The 26,559-nt window shown below is 39.5% G+C and overlaps 1 protein-coding gene across 2 annotated transcripts; it reads right to left on the bottom strand.

The window, feature by feature from the left end:
* Positions 1-564: 564 nt before the first annotated feature.
* Positions 565-25,519, bottom strand: znf507 (zinc finger protein 507). 2 transcript variants are annotated; one of them, XM_008404909.2, is made up of 7 exons: positions 25,395-25,519; positions 21,012-23,333; positions 18,033-18,150; positions 17,817-17,925; positions 13,275-13,379; positions 6,453-6,587; positions 565-5,004 (listed from the first exon to the last, which is right to left on the bottom strand). In XM_008404909.2, the coding sequence occupies exons 2-7, from the start codon at positions 23,328-23,330 to the stop codon at positions 4,614-4,616; spliced, it is 3,177 nt and encodes a 1,058-aa protein (XP_008403131.1). In that variant the 5' UTR covers positions 23,331-23,333; positions 25,395-25,519; the 3' UTR covers positions 565-4,613. The 2 variants fall into 2 exon arrangements, with proteins under 2 accessions (XP_008403131.1, XP_008403132.1); XM_008404910.2 differs by having other exon boundaries at positions 565-4,860; positions 25,395-25,518.
* Positions 25,520-26,559: the final 1,040 nt, after the last annotated feature.

The following is a 26,559-nucleotide window of genomic DNA, read 5'->3' as shown; positions in this document are numbered from 1 at the left end:
ATACTTTAATATGTTCTCACTGAAGTAAATGTATTTGTTAAAAAGTGAACTCAAGTACTGAGTAACTGACCTATACATCAATCTTTTTATATTTAAAAATGACATCTTCAGATAGACCAAAATATGATGTTATGTAGACGTTTTAATGATGAGTTAGTCCGACAACAGTTCGAATACTGCTGTTCAAATTCTAGGACTTCATTGGCTAGAAAAAGCCAATGAACACTAGAAGATGGACAGACCATTAAATGACAGCAGCTGCGTTTCCATTACAAATGTGCACAAAAGTTTGTCAATATTCTGATAGTGTCGAAAATACACAATTTTGTAATTGTAGTGATTCCATTCCATTAAAGAAAATTTAATCACACATGAAAAAGTTTGTTCATGTGACAAATCGTTTAAAAAGATGGCCCTCAAACTACTTCATGTCATTTTCTTCTTCTTGGTTTGCTCCAGTGGTCAACATCCAGTTATTGGTCATGTGACTCTGTGTTTACCTGTTCAGGGTATTCTGGCATTCAGATTCCTCAGCCTGTTTTTATTGAAACATTTTGACCAAAGTCATTTCACATTCTCTTTATTAGCAAAAGATACAATGACAAAGTGATGAAATACTTTGTAGGATGTTTAAAAATAAATACAAACAAAGCAAGTGTCACATTAAAGTCCGAGACATTTTCATGTTGAATCTGTTACAAAATTTGATACGAGCATAAAAATACAGAGTAGACGTCGTGTCCTTTGGTTCAAATAGACATAGCTCGTCTTGCTATGCTGAACTTCAAACCAAGATTTCTTCTAAATAGATCAAAAGTTAGCAAAAAAAATCTATTTGAAAACCTTTTATAGCATAATGAACTTTTAAAAATATTTCATATTTTATAGAAATGTCAGTTTTTGAGGTTGTTAAGGTGAAAGCATTTGAGCTCTGGTTTGTGATACATCAGGGCTGCCTAATGTACTTGGTGTGTTGGATTATTTGACCTGAATGATGAAAACAAAGGTTTCAGAGGATCAGGGTTATTTAATATTCTACAAATTCTTTCAGACACAAAAACACTAAAAGGCACAAAAACAAAAAAACAGACAAGAGATCATTGCTTTTTAACAGAAATATGGCACACAATAAAGGCCATGTAGTTGTGGTGTTTAGCAAAACTTACAGCGAGAAAAATGGATAGAATTTCCATGTGCTCCAACACACATAAAATATACCACATATTATATATAAATATATCTTTCATAATAATTAGAAATATAACACACAAGTCTCAAAAACTTTGCTTAAAGTTTGTGTCAGTTCTGAGTAAATAAAGTATCAGTTCAATATTTTGTTCCTCCTGAAATATTTTAATTTTGAGACAACATGTTTCAAACGAATAAAAAGCTGAGGCGTGAGCCTTCATACGCATGTCTGGTTCATGCCTCAGAGCTTCCCGTCATCTAAAAGATCAAAAATCTGTCGGGTTTAACTGAGAAAAAGACAAAAAGCAACAGATACAACAAGTGCTAAAGTTCTCTGCTGATATTCAGTAAAATGGAGAAAGTTTTGTCGGAACAATTCAGGACAATTTAGAGGTTACACATTCGACTGGTTTTCTTCAGCTCTCATGTTACATCCTCAAACTTTGGCACACGAAAGCCAGTAAGGCTACTTTTAACATTCCATGCTAGATTTTTTTTTTTTAAAAAGAAAAAGACTGAAGTGAATATTTGTATGCATTACGATGGAATAATTCAGAGTCACAGTTTTCGGTATGGTTGGGTATAGTGAAGAGTGGCTGTAGAAAACCTCAGTATGTCCAATCAGGAGCAAAAAAAACTGCACTGATTATTGTGAGTTAATCACACAGAGGCTATAAAATCTGGAGTAGCTTTTATCTTGTAGCAGTCGGACAAAATGTAAAAATAATTCCAGATTTGAACACTGTTTTAAGTCATTTTCTGCTCATGTAATCTAGTTTATTGGTCATGTTATCTGTAACAGGAACTAGACTTGATTACCTATTTTACCTGCTGATTCTTGCATCTAGTTAAAAACACGTGTTACTTTAAAATGATCAAGATGTAGAGTTTCTCTGGTATTCAAGATGTCCCTGTTTGTGTTTTTAGCTACAGCTAACGTTTCCACAAAGCCATCTTCACCTCTTTTCAAAGGAGGGGAAATGTTTCAAAACAGGTGGATTATAAATTCTATGTGGTGTGTTCTGTGACAACACACCACAGTTTGGTTACTAATTGTGCAAAGTTACCAGAAATTTAGCCCTTCAGGAAGCAGCATAAGAAAAAACTGCCTTCCAATTAAAATATCAAATTTTAAACTTGTGGGCATTTAACCAACAAAGGTAATTATTGTTCTGGTATGTTGAAAGATCATGTACAACAGCTTTGAATAAGTTTAATTAACTCTGGTGTAACATTACATTTCAGATAATCTTCACCTACAAAACAAAAGCAAAATTCAAACCCACTAGTAGACTTGCATGCAGAATTTCATTATTTTGCCAGTTTAAAGGTGTTGGAAAGTTTTCTTTGGCAACTTGAAACTGGCTAACCCATGCTAACTTGGAGTTCAAGGCATTTGTTTCCCAATTTTCTGTAAATTCAATCTTTGAGGTTTCTTAAATTTCCAAATTTCTATATTTTACACGTTTTTACAAGAGGCTGAAATCCCACATTATTAAAGACGACTAAATTAAACAGTAACAACCTGGTTGGATTGAACTAAAACACGAGCTAAAAATCTACTAGCATGCTGAGCTGTCACTTCATGCTAACTAGCAGCTGAGCAAGGAGAATGAGTTCATACATAAATGTTTTTTTATGTTAATGTAAAATGTTTCATGAGGATTTATGCTGGGATTAATAACACTAAGTGCAACCAACATATTTTAGTAAATGTACGACCGCTTTCAGCTAATCTCTTCGTACGTACGCTCTTTGAGGCAATATATTTATCAAATATTCATACAATCTTTTTTAGTGTAGCTTTGTTGTGAGCCAACCTGCAATAACCAATCTGTTTTAATCCAAACTTCTTATCCACCTTATTCCTGTACTGCTTGGATAGAATATTTGGTGGAATGTGATGCTGTAAGTGCCATGATCCACATATTGATCATAGATTCAAAACTCCTAGAACAGTATGGTTGTGGTGACAAGGTATAGAAGGAAAAGATTTAGAAGAGATTGCGCTCGTCTACGTTGTCACTGCAATTTTCAGCAGTAGTATTCCTGATTCCATGTTCTCCTGACCTGTGTGTGTTAAACAGTTCATGCAAAGCATCATGGTTACAGGAATAAGGTGAACAATGCAGCTGCTTCCACTCAAAAATGTTTCACTGCATTGTTTCAACCATGACATGAAACAAAATGTTCCACTGTGTAGGCAATTACAGTGAACCCCCAGTGATCAGTGAAAACTTGACACCCCGTCTAAAAATGCTTACAACTGCTATATTAACAGCTCAAATACCAGATATACCTTAATATGCATTAACACACACAGTGGAAAGCGTCTTAACGCTATCGCCAAAGTAGAGAAACGAGTCTCGCCAAACGAGACTCATCCATCTCGTTTTCAAGATAGGCGAGTCTTCCTCATCTATCTTGAAAACGAATGCCGCTTCTGGATTGGCTGCTTTGCTAACGCCAGCCAATGGTGTGTCAAGTAGCATTGCTTTTAAGTAGTTTCACTTCCCAAGTGGAATTTTCTTGTAGAGTATTTACAAACCATATTAATAAATGGGTGAATTTTCTGCAAAAAATTTGTAATCATGTCTACAGGATAATTTGTAAGTACTGAACCATGAGTGGCGGGGGTCTGCTGTGTTAAGAAACGCTCTGGTCAGGAGATGATTTGTACTTTTGAGAACGCTAAAATATAATAAAAACTTTACTAAACGCACACACTCACACAAGCAACATAAACAGCAGGAGATATAAAAATACATACAAATGTTTGCTTTCAAATGAACATAGCACCACAAACATGAGAGATAACCGTGACTACTTTAAGGAAACGTTTTCCTACATCCTAACCTTGGCACTGGCAGATTCAAATAACTAACATACTAACAGACTTCCCTTTTTGTCATTCCTTTTGTCTACAGGCATTTAAAACAACACCTCAGTCAATGTATATTACTTCCACTTCCTTCTCTACTTTACAAACCATACAACAAACTTAAAGAAACTAACACCTCTCTTCAAACTGGAAGCTAACGGAAAAACAAACGGATAAATATTCCTTCTGTTGGAGCAGCGATGAGAGCCTTTAGGCTCTGATGAAGGTGTGCTGCTAACTCTTTACAGGATGAGAACCTCAGCCATGTCGCACCAAACACGGTAAATACTACAGTAGCAATGAAAGAGCTGCCGTCATAGGAAAGTGATCAAATTAGGGAAGGAAGTAGTTGAATGTTTTGTGATTTATTGAAGGTTGAGCTTATTACTGTTCGAACTTGGGCTGAAGCTTTGTAAGGTGAAATAATTTGACATGAATATTAACGGATTAAAATCACATTCCTCTTCCTGAAGCCTATAAGAGGTGCCTGTGTGACACAGCAGACATCGGAGTGACCTCTGACCTCAACACATACGGATGCGTGTCACTCTGCTGTCTGGAGGCCGGCCTGGGCCTCCGCCTCCTGCTGCTCCTTGTTGAGGATGATGCTGATGATGTCGCCCTCGTGCTCCTTCATGTGCTCCATCAGACGCTCTTTGCTGGTGGACTCGAAGCCACAGATGCAGCAGCAGAACAGCAGCATGCAGTACTCCATCGGGGGCCCCGTCGTGGCGGGCCCTGTGCGCTTCCCCTGGGTGGAGTCTGGAGGGGGTGTGGGTGGTCCGGCCGGGCTGTCGGAAGGCAGAGAGGCTTTTGTTACTGATGCGTGTGTTGGGTGAGGGTCCACCTGGCAGCTGGCCATCTCCTTTAAAGGCAGGGTCACCGCTGGACACTCGGCCCCAGACTCCGGGCCAGCAGGCCGTCTCTGAGACACTCTGAAGGGAACACAAGTCAGCTTCAGGGAGGAATCCACAACATGTGGCAGGGTTTCACAAAAATCTAACTTTTACATAATCTCACATGTCCGAACATTCAAATAATTATCATTAATTGAGTGATTACTTATTGCGACAGGCAGAGTCGTTCATGCCAATTAAATCTGATTTCCAAGTGAAGGGTTTATGACCCCAAAGCGATCCGCATGCACAGAAGAACTTAGAGGTCAATGTCCAAAGTAATAATGGTCACCTTGGTCTATGGATCCATTTTAAAATTATTCAGCGTTGCAAGATAAGATAGATGATCCACACTGGGAACAACTTTCTTATTCTGTTTATGATCTTATTCCTTTGTTTTTCTACTAATACTGTGTGTTTGGTGCCTATTATTATTCCTGCCAAAGCACTTGTTTAACAAAATGATGCCAAGAATGCAGACGTCCACAGAGACCCCTAGTGGACAGCTATAGATGATGACATCTACTGTCATCATCTGTGTGACATAAAAGTATGAATAAGGCCATTTCAGCTGCATCCATCTCCACACCAGTTACCCTGTTCCTGCTGAGGAAAAGCATCCACACAGCATGATGCTGTTATTGACTTAAATAGGGATCAATAATACTGTATGCCGCACTTTTTAGATCTTTATTTGTGGAACATTTTGAAAATCAGACAATATGGGGTCACAGAAGGTCTGGGGTTGGAATCCCATTCTGGGGGTTTTCTGCATGGAGTTTAAATTCTCTTCCTGCCACAGGAAGTGAGGATTCTCTCAGGGTGCTCCAACTTCCTCCCACAGTCCAACAACACGACTGGAGTTAACTCAGGATTTCAAGACTTTTTACTAAGGCCTTTATGAATCGATTCACGTAAAAGACCTTTATGTCAACTTTCTCCAGTCAACTGCCAATAAATTTATACTTACCCATAAAAAGCGCAAAAAAGCTAGCTAGTTTTTATGTTAGCAGTGAGTTGCTGTAGCCTCATCGGCCATGAGTCACAGAATGCAATGAAGATGTCTGCATTCTGACATCTTCATTGCAGAAGATTGCAATGAAGATTGCATCTTCATTGCAATCTTCTATGAGTTCTTTGAGTTGCGTGCAACCTGCGTGCAACTCAACCTTTTGACTGACAGAAAATACCATCGAGAAAATAAATGTGCAGAATATTCAAGGTTAAATAAAAATGTGATCAACAAATTAAAGGCCAACTCTCTCTTTTTAAGAAGAATTTAAGGCCTTCATTTTAAATACATAAATTTAAGACATTTTAAAGATGCATGGACAGCCTGTAACTGGTCTCTGCTGCCTGTCCAACAGGCTGTACGCATCACATCAAATTTCAATAAAACACACTACAGGTTTTCTGCAAAATGCAGAAAAGTTCAGGCTGCCCACGTCTGCAGACCTTTTCCAGCCTGAACAGTGAACAGTGCTTACCGGCTGCTCTGGGAGATGGCTTCATTGATGGCCTTGTTGACCTGCTCATAATTGTAGTTCTGGTCCCCGGCGTGCTTCCACATGTGGGATTTGAGCGACGGCGGATGGCTGCACACGTAGCCGCACAAGGAGCACCTGGCATGGAGGAGAGGAAGTGTGACGGAGGAGAAGATGAACGACAGAGCAAAAGCGGATCAAGTGGAAGATGATTTAATACGCGAGCTGAGGTTCTGCTAATCCTCCTCCTCCTTTCTATCTGGAGGAATCATCCCGACTCAACCAGAATGGAGACGGCGAGCTCTGGAGACAAAGAGCGCACAGGGGATTTACAGCAAACTGCTGGAGTCATTTGTCACATTTGATAGAATTACAGGTAATTCTGTTAGTACTATTTAAAGGTTCAGAGCTCCAAATGTTAAGAACGAAGAAAGTCAAGCACGCCTCCCTTAACTAGCTGACTCAGCAAACTCAACATTTGTATCGACATCCGATACAAATGTCGGATTGAACATTTTGATTTAATTTTATTATTTGTGTTTATTTTAAGTTCTACTCATTTTGGAACAATTGAAAACATTGAAAAGAACATTAGCTGATTATTCCATGCCGGTGACAGACAATGAAAAATGTGTTAGTATTTATCTTAATAAATAAATCTCTATAGGGTGACTTAGTACACACATTATTACTAGTCTAAATGCCCTGACAGTGCTGCCCGTCACCGTAACATAAAAATGTTGTCCTCATCTGTTGTCCTCTCATACAGAAAAACATGAAATAATAGAAATGACCACAGAAGTTGTTCATTTACCATAATCTTTAGAATCTCTCTGCTTACCTCTCACTAATACCTGCTTCTAAACTCGTTCTAATTCTGAAAAAAAAAAAAAAAAAAAAACAACCCGCACACCTCAAAAAGACAGAAGAAACAAACTGCAAAAAAGTCTTTGGAAACCTAAAAACAGAGTGTGTGTCAACTGCTGTAGCTGGTTGCCTTAAGGCTGCTCTGAATGCTCTGCAGTGGAGGCAACACCGAGCTATCAGACAGCAGGCGGCTGAACCCCAATTTCTGTTCTATTCCGTCTGATCTAAAACTTATTTTCAGTTTCTCTTTAGACATTTCAGATGAGAGCAGAAACATCTTTAGAAACCTTGAAAAGTTTTTTCCCCCCACAGATTGGAGCTTTCTTGTATTAGGTCAGGTTAATTAAATTATTTATTTATTTATTTAATTTTTTGCTTTCTTTAACTAATAAAAACTACCCAACATACTCTAAAAAATAATTAAAACCAACTGAATTAGACAAAGAAAAAGTGATGACAAAATAAACTTGAGCTCTAATTAAAATTCCAAAACTTCCTGGCAGTTTTGGGACTTGGGATAACACTGGAGATTAATTCATCTTAAAATGTTTTTTTTTTTTTTATTGAATTTAAAGTTGCTACCTCTAATAGGAAACCTGCATCATATCTTTCTTTAATGGTTAGTTGTTGTTTTTTTAAAATTAATACAGGTCAAGCTGTAAAATCATTATGGCGCAAACTTGAATCACCCAAAACCAACATTAGCAGAAAACAAGGAATCATCATCAGCCAGAAAAAGTTTGTCACTTCTCCATCTCAATTCTGCGATTCTTTCCAGGTTGGCTGATAATGCCAATAGATTTCACTGAGGGATCATCTGATTATAATGTGAAATTTGGTGCAAATTGAAACTTAATATATCATCAATCATCCCAGAATTACACAAACGTGTCAAACAAGGGAACATGATGTCACAGTGGACTGCTGTTTGACCACAGAAAGCTGTTCATCCACTGAGTAATTACACAGAGTAAGTTTAAAGGAATTCCCCGGAGCCGTTGGAGAGACGTTACGTTAACAACGTCCAGATGGAGAACCTAACAACCTGGGCCGCAGCCACAGCTGGTGCTGCTACAGCAGCAGAACCAAACACACATTCATCCGATTCCAGTTGGCACAACAGCTCTTCCTATTAGTAGAACATGTTCACATGTTGCCTTAAGTTGATTTCTGTTTACCGTCACTAATCGTCACTAATGAGACAACCTGGAGACGTAAACTCTGGAATTTTCTGAATTTGTTTTCTTGTGAGATTCTGTGACACAGATGTTAGTGTGGATAAAACAGACATTTACCATAAGAAAATCACTGCCAAAACTTTACAAATCAGGCTCTGAGCAAAGTGGACAACAGCATCCACTAACCTAGCCTGGTAAAAACCAGCCCCTTGTTCTACACTTTGATTCGTCCAGAGGGTCTAGGCTCTCAGCTGTTGAGCAATGATTGTTTCCTGAACTCATGTTCTGTATTGAGGTTTTTAGTTTTACATAATTACTAACATTTATCTGTGACGCATGTAATGCTCTAGTGCAATGCCAAGAAGATTACTGGAAATTTCCTGTGCTGTAAACAACCATCCTCCACTGTGAAGAGAGAAGGCACAGTGGTGAAACGTGAAACTGCTGCTGCACAAGTTACTCAACAGGATGTTGCTGGGTAACCAGAGAGTGAGTGAGTTAATCAGTTGATGCAGCCCACCTAGCTTAGCCTCCTAGAGACATTTTAAGATTTTTTTTGCCACCTTGAATGAAATTTAAGACAGAAAACTATATAAATACAGGGGCTGGTTGGGGAATCCTATTTAATTACAATTAATCATCGCAGAAACGGAAATTTCTCATTTTACATGAAAAAAAAAAATTGAATTGAAGACATTTTAAGGCATTCATTCGAGATACATTAATTTAAGGGTAAGCAGACACTACTGAACTTGATTAAGCATAAAAAAGTTTAGCTTTTTAAAAGTGAAGTCTGGACTCAATTTAAAAATTAATTTGAAGTTTTTGGAGTTTTTCTTTATTGTCCATCGGTCAACCAATAATGTCTTCAGTGGAACTGAAGACAGAATATTGAGCTTCTCCTAAATGAACTGTCCTTCCCTAATATTCTTGTTCACTCTCTAACCTGATTTGCTTTATTTGTGGCCTGTTTTACTTGAATTAAGAGCTCTGAGTGCTTGTTGTTGGCTCGGCAGCAGCAGTTTCCCATTTAACTACTTTTCTTGCTTATCTGACGAAGAAATAATGAAGGCACAGCCCACACCTGGCCATTAAAACGCAGCACAAACAGAGAATTTACATTTCAACCAATAACAACAATGACTTAACAAATTAAGGAGCAGTGATTTTAAATATTAGGAGGTGGAAGGCAAAGTTGCACTAATTGTATTTTCAATGTTTTATGGAATCATGTGATCGCGCGTCGACTGCTCGGTTTCGGAAAACAGTTTTGTTTTTGTGTTAACTTTAAAGATCAGAGCACTTTTTAGGGCTTGGCTGCAAATTTTCAAGTCTTTTGCTGTAATTTATATTTTTCCTACTAGCTTCTAAACTGTCTTACCTTATCCAAGATTATTTATAAATCAGTTGACCTCTGATCTTTAATCTCATCAAAAGCTTTATTGATCTGCTGCTTCATTTTTTAACCTGTCTCTGGAGTCCTGCTGTAATTAAAAAGGTTCTCTAAACAACTGCAGGCAAAAGACAAAACAGCAAAACTTTATTATTATTATTAGAGATGTGCCGATCAGGTTTTTTTCCTGCCGTTGCCGATACCGATAACCCATGAAGGCCGATCACAGATACCGATCACATAATTATTATTATTATTTTTTATCATAAACACTACCGGTTACATTATGTAGAAAAAGGAACCATGAATTCACCTTAATTTAGACAAAAACTTGTTTTTAATAACTTTTTCCAAGAAGAAAACTAAACAAAACAGGCATTGTGYAAATTGTACTGCTATCAATAATACTATCTTTAACAGACTGATAACATATGAAGCCTCTGAAGAGGCTAAATAATGCAAAGAGCCAAAATAAAACCTCTCAACATTGCCAAAAAAATTCAAGTATAAAACTTAGCATTCAAAGGCAAATACAGGTTCCATTACAATAAACAATCCAGAATTACTGAATGAAAACTTCCTGATAGCATGGCGGCTAGCTGATTATTGCTAGTTCTGATTGGCCGTTTCTGACTGAGTGGAGTAATTATGCAGAGCAGGGAGGAGATCGATTATTTTTTTTAGAGATTATCTTTCTCATGTTAGGACAGCGAAAGTTTTAATACGTATGTAAAATGTATTTTTTTAGGTTAGATGCTGCAGCTTTAAGCAGAGGTTCGGTGTGAGAGTCACTACCAGGTGAAGCAGAAGCGGTGCTCCATCTGTGAAATATTACTACCTGTAGCGTGTAGCAGCGGTTCAACAGCGAGAGCAGAACCAGCGTCTTACATCGCAGCTCCAAGACTTAAATAATTTTGCGGGTTATTTGTTTAGCTTTCTGACCGTCATGCTAATCCGGGTGAGTGTTTGTAGCTGCGCGCTGCTTTACCTGCTATCTGATCGTTCGTATGTCTTTTTTACTGCAGTGAGCCTCGATGTAGCCAAACTCCGTCAAGTATGGCATTGTTTTTATGTCGTATTATCTTCATTGTGTTGATGCATTTTGACGTGCTTCAATTTTCCGCAGCAACACGCAAACGTCCCCATTCACTCAGTGCGTTATAGTTCCACACCGCTTAGGATTTGTTGCTGCGCGTTTGCGCAATGTGAAGGAAAGAGGAGACCAGCTGCACAGGCAGGATGCGATGCAGGTGATCGGTATCGGCAACAAGAGTCAATGATCGCCGATCACCGATCATGCACTTTTTCACGAAAATCGGCCCGATTATGATCGGTAACCGATCGAACGGCACACCTCTAATTATTGTTATTATATGAGGCTAGAGCAGAATGATATGGCTTAAAAACATACCATGATATCAGTGTTTCATATCAGTCGATACTGATAATTGATGATTTGTTTTAATTTTAAAGATCTGAAACACTGACAAACTTGTGTCGTGACCATTCCTGTTTTATCCAAAGTTGTCGCTTTAAGGAAAATAAAAACTTCCTTAAGAATAAGGAAACACAGTGACGAAACCTGAAACTGCTGCTGCGCAAGAACAGGTTGTTGCTAGGTAACCAAGGAGGGAGCGATTTAGTCGATATCGGCCTCCTTGCTTAGTGCGTCATGAGAGGTTAAGTCGCTGAAATCCTTCCGCTGCCTAAATGGACCTTACCAAGCTCCGCCCAGAGACGCCCCTCGAAAGTCCCACGTGACTACATGTCTCACAAGCAGAGCCTAGCGGTGCTGAGTTTCTATGTGTAAACAAGGCATTTTTCATTTCGACTGACTCTCTGCAGAGTATTTCTGAGTCGATTAGTTTAGCATTTCTGCCGGATTTTCACACAATATCAGCCACGACAAGGGGAACCAACAAGTTCATGTCATCTTTTTTGGACAACATCAAGGTGTTTTAGCCACACGATGCCTCCAACATTGTGCGCGTCACAGCTAAATGCTACCGGTCGATGAGGAAAACAGCAGATCCTCAGCATAAATATAGCTGTGGACAAGATCACTGACGCCTATTGTTCTTGCAAGGCTGGGAAGTCGGTCATTCATGGTTTAGAGGGTTCGAATGTGCCTAGGCCTTATACACTGTACTCGGTGCTAGCGTGGCTAACACGATTACAGTAGTAAAAAGCCTTTTCAGGTAAAATAAAATCTTTAATGTATGTCAGATACGGTACACATTGCATATTGATCTGTTCAGCTAACGTAAGACTGTAACAGACAGGCTTCAAGGTGTAGAAGTTGTATCGGTACTGCCATTATGCTGTACTTGGCTAAAAGGTTTTCATAATGGATGCGTTTATTATTGACTTTCTTTTTTTCATTCACTAAACACAAAGAACGCAAAGCAATAATACTTACACCAGCAGACACTCCTTTGTTCTTATTGATCCTACGACGGTTGAGCTGCAAATGCGGTYGTGCACAAGCTTTGATCCAAGCAAGGCTTTCCGTTTCAGATTTTGGAAATCTGTGRATTTTAGTTCCACAAACACGATCAGGATACCTGACATCGCCTGTACAGATTCCCCACTGACGGTGGAGAACCATTCTTTTTCAAGTCCTGACGCAAAAACTTTCTTCCGGTCTGCTAGTCCACAATGTACATTAGCATGTATTTACTACAGTAGCTTACATTTGTGAGACGGTCAAGCACGTGGTAGCTGCGCTGTGACGTAAAATTGGCATTAGCCAATGAAACGCGGCCCCTGTGGTAAGGTCCATTCCCCCGAATGGTGTGTGGTACTGGATGGGAGTTCGGTGAATATTCAGTCTTCACTTTCCTAATGTAACGGCTTATATATTTTCCCAAAAGTAATTTTGACCATAAAAATGTGTCCCGTTTTTGTAGTTTTATAATTTATTTTTTCTTTTGCCCTTTTCTTTGGTTTGCTGTTTTGTTGAATTTTCTTCTAATTGAAGTAAAGCACTTTGAACTGCCATGTTGCTGAAACTGTGCTATATGAATAAAATTATCATTGCCAAAAGACAATTTAGATAAAACAAAGAAGAAAAAAAAAGCTTTTGAAAAAAGTGATTTGGGTCATTATTTTAGGAAGTTAACAGAACATTCAATGTTCTGTCAGACATATTATCTATTATATCAACATATACTGTTGTTGATTTATTGTCAAACCCTACCTGAGTGTGCACTTTAAGAGCTTGTAAACACTCATTACAAGTTATAAGAAACCGATGGGTTGACGGCACAAATCTCTCATGGTGGTGTAGAGAACCCTCCCTCCTGTTCTGGAAAACAGAACAGGAGGGAGGCTCATAGAGTTCAGCTCATTTTGAAGCCAGATGTAGTTTCCACCTCTGCTTCTCACCTGTACTGCTCCAGCAGCTGCACAGCCTGGTGCTCCTGAGGATGCCTCCTCATGTGGCTCTTCAGGCTGTTCATGTTGGTGGTGGCAAAATCACAGCTACAGCAGCTAGAAGACGAAAGGAATTGAAGAAAAAAAAGGAGAAACAGGAAGATGAGCCGTCAGTTTAACGAGTTGCGTACCGAGGTCATTGTGCTGCTTCTTTACACTTGTAGCCTTAAGGGAGCTAAGAAGGATTTACAGCAACAAAAAAAAAAAAACAGAGAGGAAATTGCTACTTTAGGAATAAATCGTGGCACGTTCTGCTGCACTGCACTCTGGAAGTTCTGTTTGGAAGATGAGGCTGGCTTTGGTTGTTGCTCAGGGGCAAATATGCTTCTGCTCAAGGTCTGGAGACGGGAGCTGCGCTCGTGGCCATGTGGACGCCATTAAAACTAAGCAAGAACTTTCTGAGTCAACACAAGCAAACTCTTACTAACCTAATTAGAAAACATATGCATCATAATTTATCTCCCTTTTCTTTTCTATGACTGCTTCAAGTTGTTCCTTAGTTGCACTTTGGCTTCTTTAGCTGCTCTGCATCTCTACAGTCATAAGGATAATGGAGAAATCCCAACTGATGTATTTATTTATTTATTTTTTTTAAACCGAGGGTTTAGGGAAAATAAAGGATCTATGGAAACAGTTTGTGTTATTAGAACAATGCATAAAATGAAATTCAAGCAGCTTTCAAGACTAGAAGAGGGAGGGCTGTGCAGTTTGATTAAAAATGTATGAGGTGAATGTACTCTTCATAGAAGTGTGGAGTATAGAAAGATAGTAACAGAAAAAGTTTTGTTCCACTTTAAAATGACTACTGGACTTCATTATACACAGCTGAACCCTTTTGGTTTCTACAGAGACATGGATAAATAAACACCACACTCTTTGTGTGCCTGCTAAGATCCTCCAACAGTCTTACATAAAGAACATCAACAACGATAGACACAAAGAAAAAATGTTCTGATGGAGCTGACTGAGAAAGACTTGCAGTTGAAGAGGCTGATAAACGCTCTGTCACAAAATCATGGAGAAGTCCTCCAGCACTGTGACAATGTGCTGCAGCCTTTCTGGATTCAACATGGGAAAGATTAACAGGCACTGAGAATGAGCTCATGACCTGTTAGTTGCTAACTATGGTGATGTTATAGCATCTGCTTTTGATTGGAACAAAAACCCAAAGGGCTATTTACAGTTTTGTTTTCAACAGATCATTCCGGTAAACACAGTTGAAATGGGACTAAAGTTGCAACATTTGTTACATTTTCAGCTGATGAGGTTCACTTTCACAATGCTTTGTGTCAAATGAACAAAACCCTTTGAAAACCTTTTTTCCTCCCTCGCCTTTGGTGGCGCTGCAACAAGAACCACTGATGTAAACAGCATGAAGACCTCTGAAGACGACACTGAACGCAACTCACTTCTTTACGAAATGTAAACAAAAATGAAGTGGCGTCAGATTTTAGTGGTTGGATGATTTCTTTTTTGGCGCTAGACTGGCATGTTTGATTTGGTTGTATTTACCCAGAATGCTAGTCCACTTCCTGTTTTTGGAGCAGTCTACCATCCAAGTTCACTTAAATTGAGCTGAGCCCTAGCTTTTTGGCAGACCAGTTTGTTTTTGTTTTTATTTTTGGTCCAAAGCAGAGTTTGAATCCACATTCACACTTTCTCAAACCAACCGGACTTTCTAGAGAAACAAAACTAGGGTTTAATTAAAGTGGACTAAACAGGGCTGGTGTGAATGTCCAGAGAGTCTAAACCTCACTGAGTAGATTCTTGCAAACAGCATCAGATTGGTGAAAGCTTGATTGGATGTTTAATAAAACAGAACGTTTCGAAGGTTTTCATGTCACCCAAAAAACTTGTTAGCTTTCCCATCAAAATATTATAGCCATTATTTTATGATATATTAAATTATAATGATATTATATTGTAACAATATTAAGGCCAAAATGAAGATTATAGCATTCCTATGTTCTTATCTGAGTTATGATAGGCCATTATCAGACAGATTCTGACAACTGAGAAGAAGATTACTCATTTATGTTAGCACTGGAGAGGCTAACAGCTAGCATGCCAAGGCTAGGCACCCACTGGATTTGACACACGAGAAAAATATTTGACATGTAATATCTGTAAGTAATGTGCAATAGATGCATTGTCATGAGTCCACTTGATTAAATTTTGTAAGTACAGTAAGTTCAGCCTAAATAGCAGGCAGTGAGTAAAACCAACCTTCAGTTTCAAGAAAACCAGAGCTACAGTTTAAATGAAAATAACATTTTAATGAAATAAAAGGAACATCTCCCTTCTAACAGGAAATGCCTGCATTTATGTCATTTGTGGTGATTAATTTTAACAGCATAAAAACAAGATAATAGAGGACATCTCCACAGTCTGTCCGTTACACTGATCCAGTCGGGGAAACTGTTCAGTATTACTGCACAAATATAATCAGATCACTCTATTGGCTCTTCAAGCTCAATGAATTGTAACTCCTTAATTAAAGTAGTTGTTCCAACAGTTGCAGAGATTTCTCAGCATGGGAGACAGTGGACATGATGCAACACAAAGCATCATGTTCACACTGCAGTTACATGTAGTGCGTAAAGAATGAACTGCATTCTTTACACATTTCGTCTGACAATTTTGGAGTGACTTGGAGTAAGACATGCAACTTCCAGCGTTTATCTGAGGGTTTGATTGAAGCTGCAGAACAGAGTAGAACTGTAGCTGCCTCACTCTACTGAAGCAAATGCAATCCAACTCCAAGTTCCCTGTTGGGGATTTGACTTTGACTTCACATTTAGTTTTTTTGCCAATATTTTCCCAACACAAACTTTTTTGTGTTTGTAAAAAAAACAAAATGAGAGGATTCCAACTTTTTCCTAAAATATTCTCAAATTCTAATCAAATATTGATAACACCTACACTTTAGACAGTCTTTTTACTGCTGAAATAAAGAAAATCTGACTTCATAGGTTTCTCTTTTTGCATATGTCATGTCTGTGAGGCAGCTTTGCAGAATAATTGTGTGTTTTTGCATTTTTCCTCTGTGGGAAAGAAACATGAGGTCGATTGTTGGCTAGCTGCAGTCCTACATTGTGCTTGCATTCCCTCTCAATATGTCGCCTAAAACTCTACTGGCAAGCAAGTGGATAAGACACCACAAAACTGCCAGATTACATGGCATAGAGAGAAAATATACATACAATATACCTAGAGGAACTTTGGACCACACCTTTTAAGAAGGAAGTATGGCGAATTTCTACAAAACACAGACCGATAGCAGGAAAACCCAGCTATAGGCAGGAAATCGTTTTATTTTGTCATGATTTCCTGCATTTGGCTGAAAAGCTTCTTGCTCTGGCCATTTACTCCTCAATTCAGTGGGAGAGAGGATTTTCTGCATGAGAAACAGTCCTTACAGCGCCTTCGTGTGTCCAACACAGAAGACTTGATTTGAATCAGAAAGCTGCACATGTGACCCCAGCAAGGTGGCAGCAAGATGGCTGCCCTCTCATTCTCCTCGTTGAAATGTTTGTGTCTGGAACAGCTCAAGGTCTTGTGAATCACAGGCTCACAGAAGCAGCACACACAAGTTTCTGAGTAGATTTTTCATTTTTAGACTGATGAGCACATATATGTGGTTTTGGTCAACAACACATCCAATCACAAACAGTGTATGTGATACACACAGCGAGAGCTCTGAGTGGGGGGGACACCTTCATCCTGATTAGCAAACTGTTACTGCCATCTAAAGGTTCTTTGGAGCATTGCAACTAATAGACATTTAAACTGGACTTTCACAGAAAAAGACACAGAAATGTCAACAGTAAGACACAATGAAGCCAGAAATGTAGTCTAGATCCTGTAGAAGGCATTCATGTCAAGTCTTTACCTGTGACAAGTTGTTCCGATACACAAAAAGAGATTGGATCTTCCGCTTCGGGAAATTTCTATTTTTCTTTCAAAGTTCTTACAATGTCGGATAATGTCCTAGTTTTAACATCATAAATTTTTACCTTTTGTCGTGGAGGATTGCTTTTTTTTCCTCGCATATTTGCCACTTTTTCACATCAAAATATTTTTTTTTCTTGTAAATATGTGCAATTCTAAAAACTGGGTTTTTTTTACAGCAGAAATCTGCTCCTGGGCCACTGTACTTTTTGTTTGTAATCTAAAAAAAGCCCTAAAATATAAGGGCATTATAGAACATGTAAATAATAATGTCAAAATCAAATTGATTTGAGGTTTGTAGTCTTTCAAGGACAGATAGAGTTAGCTCTTCAGAATTAGCATTTGATAAATAAAGTGTTTATGTAACGCTTTAGCGTTAGAGAAACTAACTGTTTGACTAGCCTTTTAGGTTTAGTGCAGCTAACCTTCTAGTTAGCGGTGCCCACCACTGTTTAGACGTTAAGAGGTTAGCCTCACAGCAGCCTGGATAGATTTCTCGTTTACTTTCTACTATTCTGCTATTATTTTTCATGAACAACTTACCGATACGGTTTGTCAGAGTTATGGATCCGCCTGTGGTTTCTCACCCCTACATAAGTAGAGCTGGTATAGTTGCACACATCACATTTGTACATCTTTGGCACCCCACCTTCTGGAAGGAAAAGACAAAAGCAGACAATACTGTTAGCCTCCTGAGAAGGTGTGCATGTTCAAAGATTCAGCGACAGAGTTAGAAATCTGAGCTTTTCACTTTCTTACCTTCGTCTGTTCCCCGTTCAGATTCTTCCACTGGGATGATGGTGTCGGTCCCCGTTGTGGGTGATGGCGTGTCGCTGCTGCAGCTGTGGTGCTCTCTTTCATGATTTCTTAACTGACTCTAGTTAGAAAAAACACACACACGGAAACTAGGGAACTTGGAATAAAAGGCATGACAACAGATAAGTTATCTACTGGTGCACTATTGGGCTTAATAGGTCTAAATCCCATCTACCATCTGCAGTGCAGACGTCACAGTAGGGCATCAGTTACAATTACAACTTCTATTGCCTGAGTTCCCAAATCTGTGGAATGAATCTAATTAGCTTTTCTGCTAACTGTGGAAAAAAAGGCCAATTCATCCAAATCCTAATATCTGAACAGCTACCCAGACTTTATTTTAAACAATCCAAAGAACTTTAAGAATTACACTTTGTTCCACATGATAATAAGGTCATTTATTTACTTGGTCAAAGAAATGAGCGTAAGGAAGCCAGTTAGGTTTATACCCTCTCTGTATTGTTAGAAAATCTCTATGAGTCACTCTGAGGCTCTTTCACACACATGAAACCAACATCCAACATTTCTGTTAACGAAATGTTGGATACGTCCGATATTGCTACTTCTGATAGCAAATATGTAAAATATTGGTTATTTTATATATATTTTATAATTCCCTCTCTTTCAACACCGAGTAAAAACCACCACCCTCTTCCCTTCTGAAACACAAACGGCAAAAAGATGGAAGTAAGCGCCAGTCATTAATATTGGTCCAGTTTTACTTGTCAGATCAGTTTAAACATGTCAATAAAAATTGGCCGATACTGATGTAGATGCTGTTTTATTGTACTTTACTTTTGTCTCGTGAGCCAAAATAGTAAAGTCAAAAATAATCACAGGCCGATTTAGATGGTTAACATTAAACTAAGTTTGCAATACTGTATTAAATAAGTAAAGCAGTATGATGTGTTAATTATTGTTAATGCAAAATCTTGAAAGGCTTTTACACATTGCTTTGCAAATTGGAAGAAACGCTTCCAATTTAGAAATTATTTTCTTGTTGCAATTAAAAGCAAACAAAAAAAAAAACAAACAAACATAATCCATTCTCAGCCATAAGTACTGGATTTGTTTTGCTCTTTATAAAGGCTTGCAGCTGTATTCACCTGAACTAAATTAATGAATTTAAAGCAGATTTGCTTAGGTAGGAGTGCAGCTATTAAAAGACACACATTTTATTGTGAGAAGATTTTTAAATATTGGTGATTGATTGGCCAGAAAACTGCACTAAGTGCACTCCTAGCAACAGGCCATTTAAATCAAATTTGTTCTTTCCAAGCGGGCAGGTAGCTGTCCATTCAGGCTGCTACTTTTGAACAGCGAGAGTTTCAATAGATAAAGTGGTGTGTATTTTTATTTATTTATTTTAAATAAGTTTTTATTCTTTCATACATGCAACCTGTGTTTGAACATACTACATTTGTAAGTGTGTGTGGCATCTACTTAAGGGAAAACAAAGACTTCACTTCATAATGCTAGCCATGCTAAGCGCACTCGTTTTCATGTTGTATTATTTTAAAGCCCTGTTGTACAGCGTCTGCTCTCACACATATAGTGTGATGTTGCATCTAGTCTCAGTATAAATGACCATAAAACAATCTAATTCTTGAAGAGAAACTGAAGTCTGCTAAAACCTGTACTTTTAGCAGACTTCACACCAATAAGAGTTACGAAATCAGCCACAATATTTTGATCAGTGCCTCTGGAACCGGGAATGTTTTACTGTCATTTTAAGGAATGCAGTACTAAACGTGACACGTTTGCAGTACAATAATACAGGCAACTCTGAGATACAGCGAATATAAAAAGTATACACACCCCTGCTACAACACCAGGGATTTCTGAATAATTTCCACCTTTCATGAGATGTCTAATGACTCAACTGGAAAATAAACCTGAAGCCTTTAAGAGAGAAAAGAAACTCTAAGAAAAGTTAATGTGATTGCACAAGTTTACACAAGGGCGCACAAGTGTGACTGCAGGGATCTGCAAAGATCTTCAAGGTCATCAGAGGAATCTCATTACTGGGTCTAAATTTGAAGAAGAGTACAAATTAACAACCAAGACTTCAGGCATAACATGGAACAAAATAAAGACAGTCCTAATCAGGACAAAATATGGCGCAACAGCAACAATAGCAAGAACTCACACATCCTTCCAAAACTGATGAAAAGATAAGAAAACCAAAAGATTGCAAAGTCGCTTACAGTAACACAGAAGGAGCTGCAGGAATGTCAGTCTGTGTAGAACATGTAGCAGAAATCACCAAAAATCTTTAGATGTCTGAGTTATGTGGTTGGAGGAAGCCTGTTCTTACTAAGAAAAACATCTAAGTCAACCTAAATGTAGCAAAAAACACCTCTTTTTTTTCCAAAAAGAAAAATCAAAAGACAACTAGAAACAGTGAATATAGGTGGTGATAGCATCATGCTTTGGGAATGTTTTTCTTGCTCTTTTACTAGGGAAGTATGCTCAGCTCTAACTATAAGTCAATTCTCTCTTGTTTTTTTACGCTGTCACATTCAGGTGGAAAAAAGATTTTAAATTATTTATCTCGTCTCTTTTTTCACATCATTAAAACTTGCCATGTCAACAGGGATGTGAAGACTTTATATATCCACTGCAACTGTTTCACTGTTAGACAACCCAAACAAAAAATAACAGTATCTGTTATAATATGAAGAATATGAAACGTCACAGTGTAGGTCACCTTTTAATCAACTTTTAATAACTGTGCGTTTAGCGTCTGCACATAAAGATATAAAGCAGGCACACTGGAAGTATGAAAATCTGCTGTAACTGACTTTATCAAAAAAAGCTAGTTTTATCGCCAGCATATCAGCTGAACACATCTATATCTGGTTTCTGGGCCGGGTCAGTGAACAGAGCGTGGCAGAAACAGAAGCAGGAAGTTCTTCTCACCTTGTAGTGGAAGGCATCCGGACAGTATTTGCACTGGTGCATCCTGCTCTTGCAGTGGTAGATCATGTGGTTTTCCAGGTCCTTACTGTCTGAGGCTTTGTGCTCACAGATGGGACACTGGTATGGCGCCCTCTGTCTATGAACACGCAGGTGCTGTTTAATGTAACCCTTGTTGCCACTGCTGTAGTGACACAGCCGGCACCGGTACGGCCGCTCGTTGCCCGGGTTGTAATCCACCAACCCTCCGTCGGCCGGGCCAACCAGCCCATCAATGCCTGGAATGTTACACACGTAACTCTCAGCTCCGTTGCTGGTGATCGCTGCAGCTACAGCCCCATTCTGGAACTGCGCGTTATCCTGAAGCTCTTTCAAGATGTCTTCATCGGAGATGTTCTGGTCTGAGCGCTCTCTAAGTCTTTCGATGACGGTAAGAAGTGAAAGGCTGATTCCAGCTTTAGTGGTGGGACCTTCCTCATCACCCTCCACAAGGCCCAGGGATCCTAATTCCTCCTGTTTGGCCTGGCAAAGCTCCATTTCCAACAGGGCTGCTGTCTTCTCTACGTCCGACGCCCTCTGTTTGCTCTGAGTTCCGTCCGAGATCCTTTGATTCTGAATCTGGGGTAAAGCGCTCCTCAGGGTCACCTTAGGGCTGGAGGTGGGCAGCTCTGGCATCCTCATTGGCATAGCAACAAGAGCCTCTGCAGCCAGAGAGTGGAGGCGGAGCGACTCGGAATGCGTTCGCTTGCGGCTAGTTGGGGGGATGTTTTCATCCCTTAGGGACGTGTCACCTTTATGAAGGGGAGACTTACAGTCAGCATCTACTGGAAGACTGTTAGTGGAGTTATCCACACAGCCAACACTTCCTGCAGGGTTCTCCTCCTGCTCCTCCTCCTCTTTCACAGCCAGCAAACCCTTGTCCCTATCCACATCTGAGTTGAGGAGAAGAGGCTTTGTCACCATGACGGTGTCTTCGGCTGACGGAAGGCGCTCTACGATCACGTTTATGTGTCCGGCGCTGTTCGGACTGCTGTTAATGATCTTCTGGGCTGACGACAGCAGGCTGTCAGGAATGGAGCTGCTCTCTTGGGTCCTGTCCACCTCCATGTCGCCATCTCCCTCCAAAGTCACCTGCACCTCCACCACAGGCTCCTCAGAGCTCACGTCTTTGTTGGCATAACCCTCCTCCTCGTTTTTATCTGCAGCCGTTGCAGAACCTTCGCTGGAATGCGAGACCGATGGATTGTATTGATCCTGCTGGTTCTCAGTAGCGACAGGCACACAGAGTTGCAATTTGATGGCAGCTGGGAGCTTCTGTAAATTTTGATCGTGAAGACCTGTAGACAGGATCACTAGATCCTCTCGGGGTATGATGTTGTTGGTAGCTGCTTGAGTCTCTTGTCTTGCTGTACCGCCTTCCTCTTCCTCGAAGATGGGGTAGGAGCAGTCGACGAGGCCGGCGTGCTTCCAGGCGTGGGTCTTGAGCATTCGCTGCTGGCTGCACACGTAGCTGCAAATCAAGCAGCGGTACAAACCGTACTCCTCGTAGCTATACCACTTTTTCTTCTTTGGTAGGTCGCTTGACTCATCTAGTGAACTTTTGCTCACCTCACTGTCCCGCTCCCCCTCCCCACACTGTTTCAGAACTCCTTCCTCTTCCATGGAGGTTCTCGTCGTGCCGCCCCTGTCGTCGAAGTGCAGCTTGACGTGTGCCTCCAGCTGCTCCTGGTCTCTGGACGTGAAGTGACACTCGGAGCACATGAGGATGAGGTCGCTGTGCTGCTCATTGTGCTGCTTCAGGTGCTCTCTGAGCTGGGCCAGCGTCTGGGAGAGGTAGGGACAAAGGCTGCACTGGTAGCACGTTACTGTCCGTTTGAGGTCGATGTGGCTTGAACCGCCAGCAATTTCGCTCGGCTCAGTAGTGATGCTGTTGTTATTGTCACCCAGAGCAAGAGAAGAAATGCCATCTGTTTCACTACCTTCTGCTCTCGCCTCCTCGTCGCAGCTATTCTTCATCCTCTTGTTAGGAGAGCTTCCTGGATTCAACCTCACCTCGGAGGAGTCCAGATGTTTCCCTCTTTTCTGCCCCCCCAGAGGGCAGCGCCTCTGCGGACGCTGCTCCACTATCTTGCTGAGTTTCTCAATGACCTGGATGAGGGACTCATCCACCTGTTTTGGTTGGACACTTCCTGGGACACCCTGACCTATGACCCTGTGAGGCTGGTGTTCAAAGGGACATCCAGGTACTGGAGCAGAGGAAGAAGCATCAGATGTAGAGGAGGACTTTGAGATGAGGACAGCATCGCTGCAATTCTCATCCATCACCTAGAAACATAGCAGTACATAGTCTCTGTGGTTACTGCACGGTATTCACACAATGCTGTAGAATTTGTTCTTAAATTCATTCATGTTGACATGCTTGATGTATGTTTTGTTTGTACTCTGCCACAATAATCACTAGGGTTAGTATATGCCAAATTTATCATTATACAAAGAAAAATTATAAATTGTAATAATCATTTGTTTTTGCAGATGTAATTGTCTGTTTTATTTTTTTTAAAGATCAACTCACACTCTCGTGTTATTTTTTTTTATGAACTGTGTGGTATGGTAAGCAAATAAAAACTAGGAATCTCATGCCCATCATGGTAAATTACGGAACTTAACTTTAGGCCAATCATTGAAGGTGCGCCTTATAATCCGGTGCGCCTTATAGTGCGGAAAATACAGTACTAATATTACAGGACACCAGTAAATTTGTTGCTTAACAAGCTTCTTGGAGCTGCACTTGTCCTTACTGCTTGCACACCTGTTTCTATAGAATTTTTTCCCTCCAACAAACTTTCCCTTAATATACCTCGGTACAGCACTCTATGAACTTTTGGCTTTTTGTAATTTCTCCTCCTTATGGAGGGTGAAGCCACTCTCCTGGACAACTGCCAGGTTAGCAGTCTTCCTATAGGCCACAATATATATTGTATTACAATTAATATGAAACAATTAAGTACATAAATATTCATTATTTAGCTAGATAAGTTAAATAATAAAACTTTAAACTTATTCTAATGGATTACTGTAGAACTGTGCTACTCATGGTGGCAACTCTGTCGCTTTAGTTCAGATTTGGTCTTTTTATTAACTTAGTTCATAATATTTGTGGTCAAGGTGCTGCGTGTTTGGTTGATTATTCCTTCTTATTTTAGATGCCTTGCAAGTGGAAGGATTTTTGCTCTTACTTTTTCCCCTTTTGGGCAGCTGTGATTCCTAACAACTTGGGACTGTGACAACAAGATATTGTCTTTAACAGTGTCACTATCCACAATGACTCTCTGAAATTGGATATGTCAATAAGTTGCCTATTACCTGGCTATGAAAGTCATCTCTGTTGCTTTTTTCCCATCTGTGTCAGTTATGTTCTAATTTATCAGCTGTTATCTTTAAATTAACCAAAATAAACACTTGAAAACATTCTGAATTAAACAAATTGACCTAATAATTGAAAGGCATCTACACAGCTCAACACGTGCTTAAGATCTAACATTATCTTGTTTTAACAGAGAAACAAACTGCATCTCTGGATGTTTCTCTATAAATATAACGTGCTGTACAGACAAATCTTGATCTGTCTAGTGAAAGTGTGAGTTTGCAAACGATTCCTTCGATAAGAAAGACTCGGCTTAACCAATTCACGATAAGGCCTCCGCACTGAACCATGTGCTTCTGTTTACAAACTGAACTCTGAGGAAATGATCACTACCGAAGCGGTTCAAATTCCTTTCATCTCTCCAAATCCAACACTTTCCCAGCTTCCCATCTTCCGACCGCAGCTCTCGCTTCCTCTTTCTCCCATTTCTGCAACTACACCAGCAGCTCACAACGTGGGACACAGTTTTGGGAAGTATATCATAAAAAGATAGTGAGTGAGAGTTTAGTGAAGCCACAGTGGAAGCAGCAACTCCACATACAAGCTTTAAAATTAGCGCTTCAGTTTAGTAGCGATTATTTATGATCCTGATAAAGCTGAGCTCAGCCTCCATCACCATGTCCTTTGACCCGTCTGAGAGGGGCACCTGTTATGTCAGGATCTAAAAATATTTTCTCCTCTAGCCTGTGAAATGAAGTTGAACACAGCCTCCAAACTCAAGGCAGACCCAAATTAGCTGATAAGCTAAACCGACTCGGACAAGTCAGTTTTCTCGTGTGTTCTTTCAATAAATAACCAACAAAAGTGCAGACAGTGTTAGCTTCACATCTTACTGTCTGCTATTTAAACACATACACACACAGTGCTAATAGTTCCACACATGAACAAGGGCATCTGTATTCTCTTTACGGTTAATGAGTGACGGAGAGCACGTGGAGGCGCGTGAACGAAAACACACTCACCGACTAAATGAAGTGCGACGCTCTTTGTCCTCAACGCATAAAACTCGGGAGTTTTTATTCGTTAGCTATAAAAAGTGGCCTCTCTCTCTCCACCACATTGCAAAATGGCGAGGATGGAATATCAGTCACGTGACTTGGAGTTTGGGTCAGGTGACCAACGCTGTCTTCAGGTGCCGCTCGTAAACCGCGACGCTGTCGGAAACAATAGAGTTCAATAAAACAGTCTTCTTTTCACACTTTATCAACAATGAACAATATCTGCCACGCAGTAGGAAGTGAAAACGAGCTATAAATATAACATAGCATTCGTGTGAAAAGGCTCATATAAGCTTACTGGTTTTGGTTTACTGTTTTTTTTTTTGTTAAGGCCAAGGTCAACGCAGCTGTAGCCTACGAGGAAAGAGGGTGAGAGACACCAGAGCCAACAAGACCGACCGCCGTTAACTGGACTTCATCACACCTTAGCAGAACCACAGACTGATCCCCTCCACTACACGCTACACTGAACACTGATATAAAGATTATCCAAATGGGGTCGTGAGTATTAACTGCATATACATTAGACTACTAATTTTACATTTGATCATCTTATATATAAAAAAATGTAATTGACATTTTAGGTTTTTATTATCCTTAAGTCATTATTAGCTAAACGTTCTTAAGTAAATAACAGTGTGTTATGAGTTATAAGTTTCAGCTTTTTAAGACCAAATTATTGACAGAAATTAGCGTTTACTAATGTCGCAACGCAAGCTTGACAATAGTCGTATCACTCCATCACGTTGAGATAGAAAATATATTAGATAAATGTGTCAATTAAAGCCCCAATTATTCAATGCTTTAGAAATATATGTACTTTGTATCATATGTAATATTTACATTTTCTGAGAGATTTAATTTTGGGTTTTTATTATAAGCCATACTCGTTTTATATGTTTTATGCGTGACTCACATAACAAAAATTCTGAACTTTTTTTTTATGGCATCCTAATTTCTTGAGCTGTATTTGTATTGTTCCAGGATTGGTGGAAGAGGTTGTTTTCGAATTTCTTTTCTATCGGACAGGAAAGTCAAGACCATTAAATAAAAACAATATGTTCACTGATCCCTCAGAAAATTCCAGTATTTTTTATATTATTATCATTGTTGTTTTTTGTCATGCGAA

This window comes from Poecilia reticulata, linkage group LG3, assembly GCF_000633615.1.
Source record: "Poecilia reticulata strain Guanapo linkage group LG3, Guppy_female_1.0+MT, whole genome shotgun sequence".
Lineage (NCBI taxonomy): Eukaryota > Metazoa > Chordata > Actinopteri > Cyprinodontiformes > Poeciliidae > Poecilia > Poecilia reticulata.
This window is presented reverse-complemented; position numbering and strand designations above follow the sequence as displayed.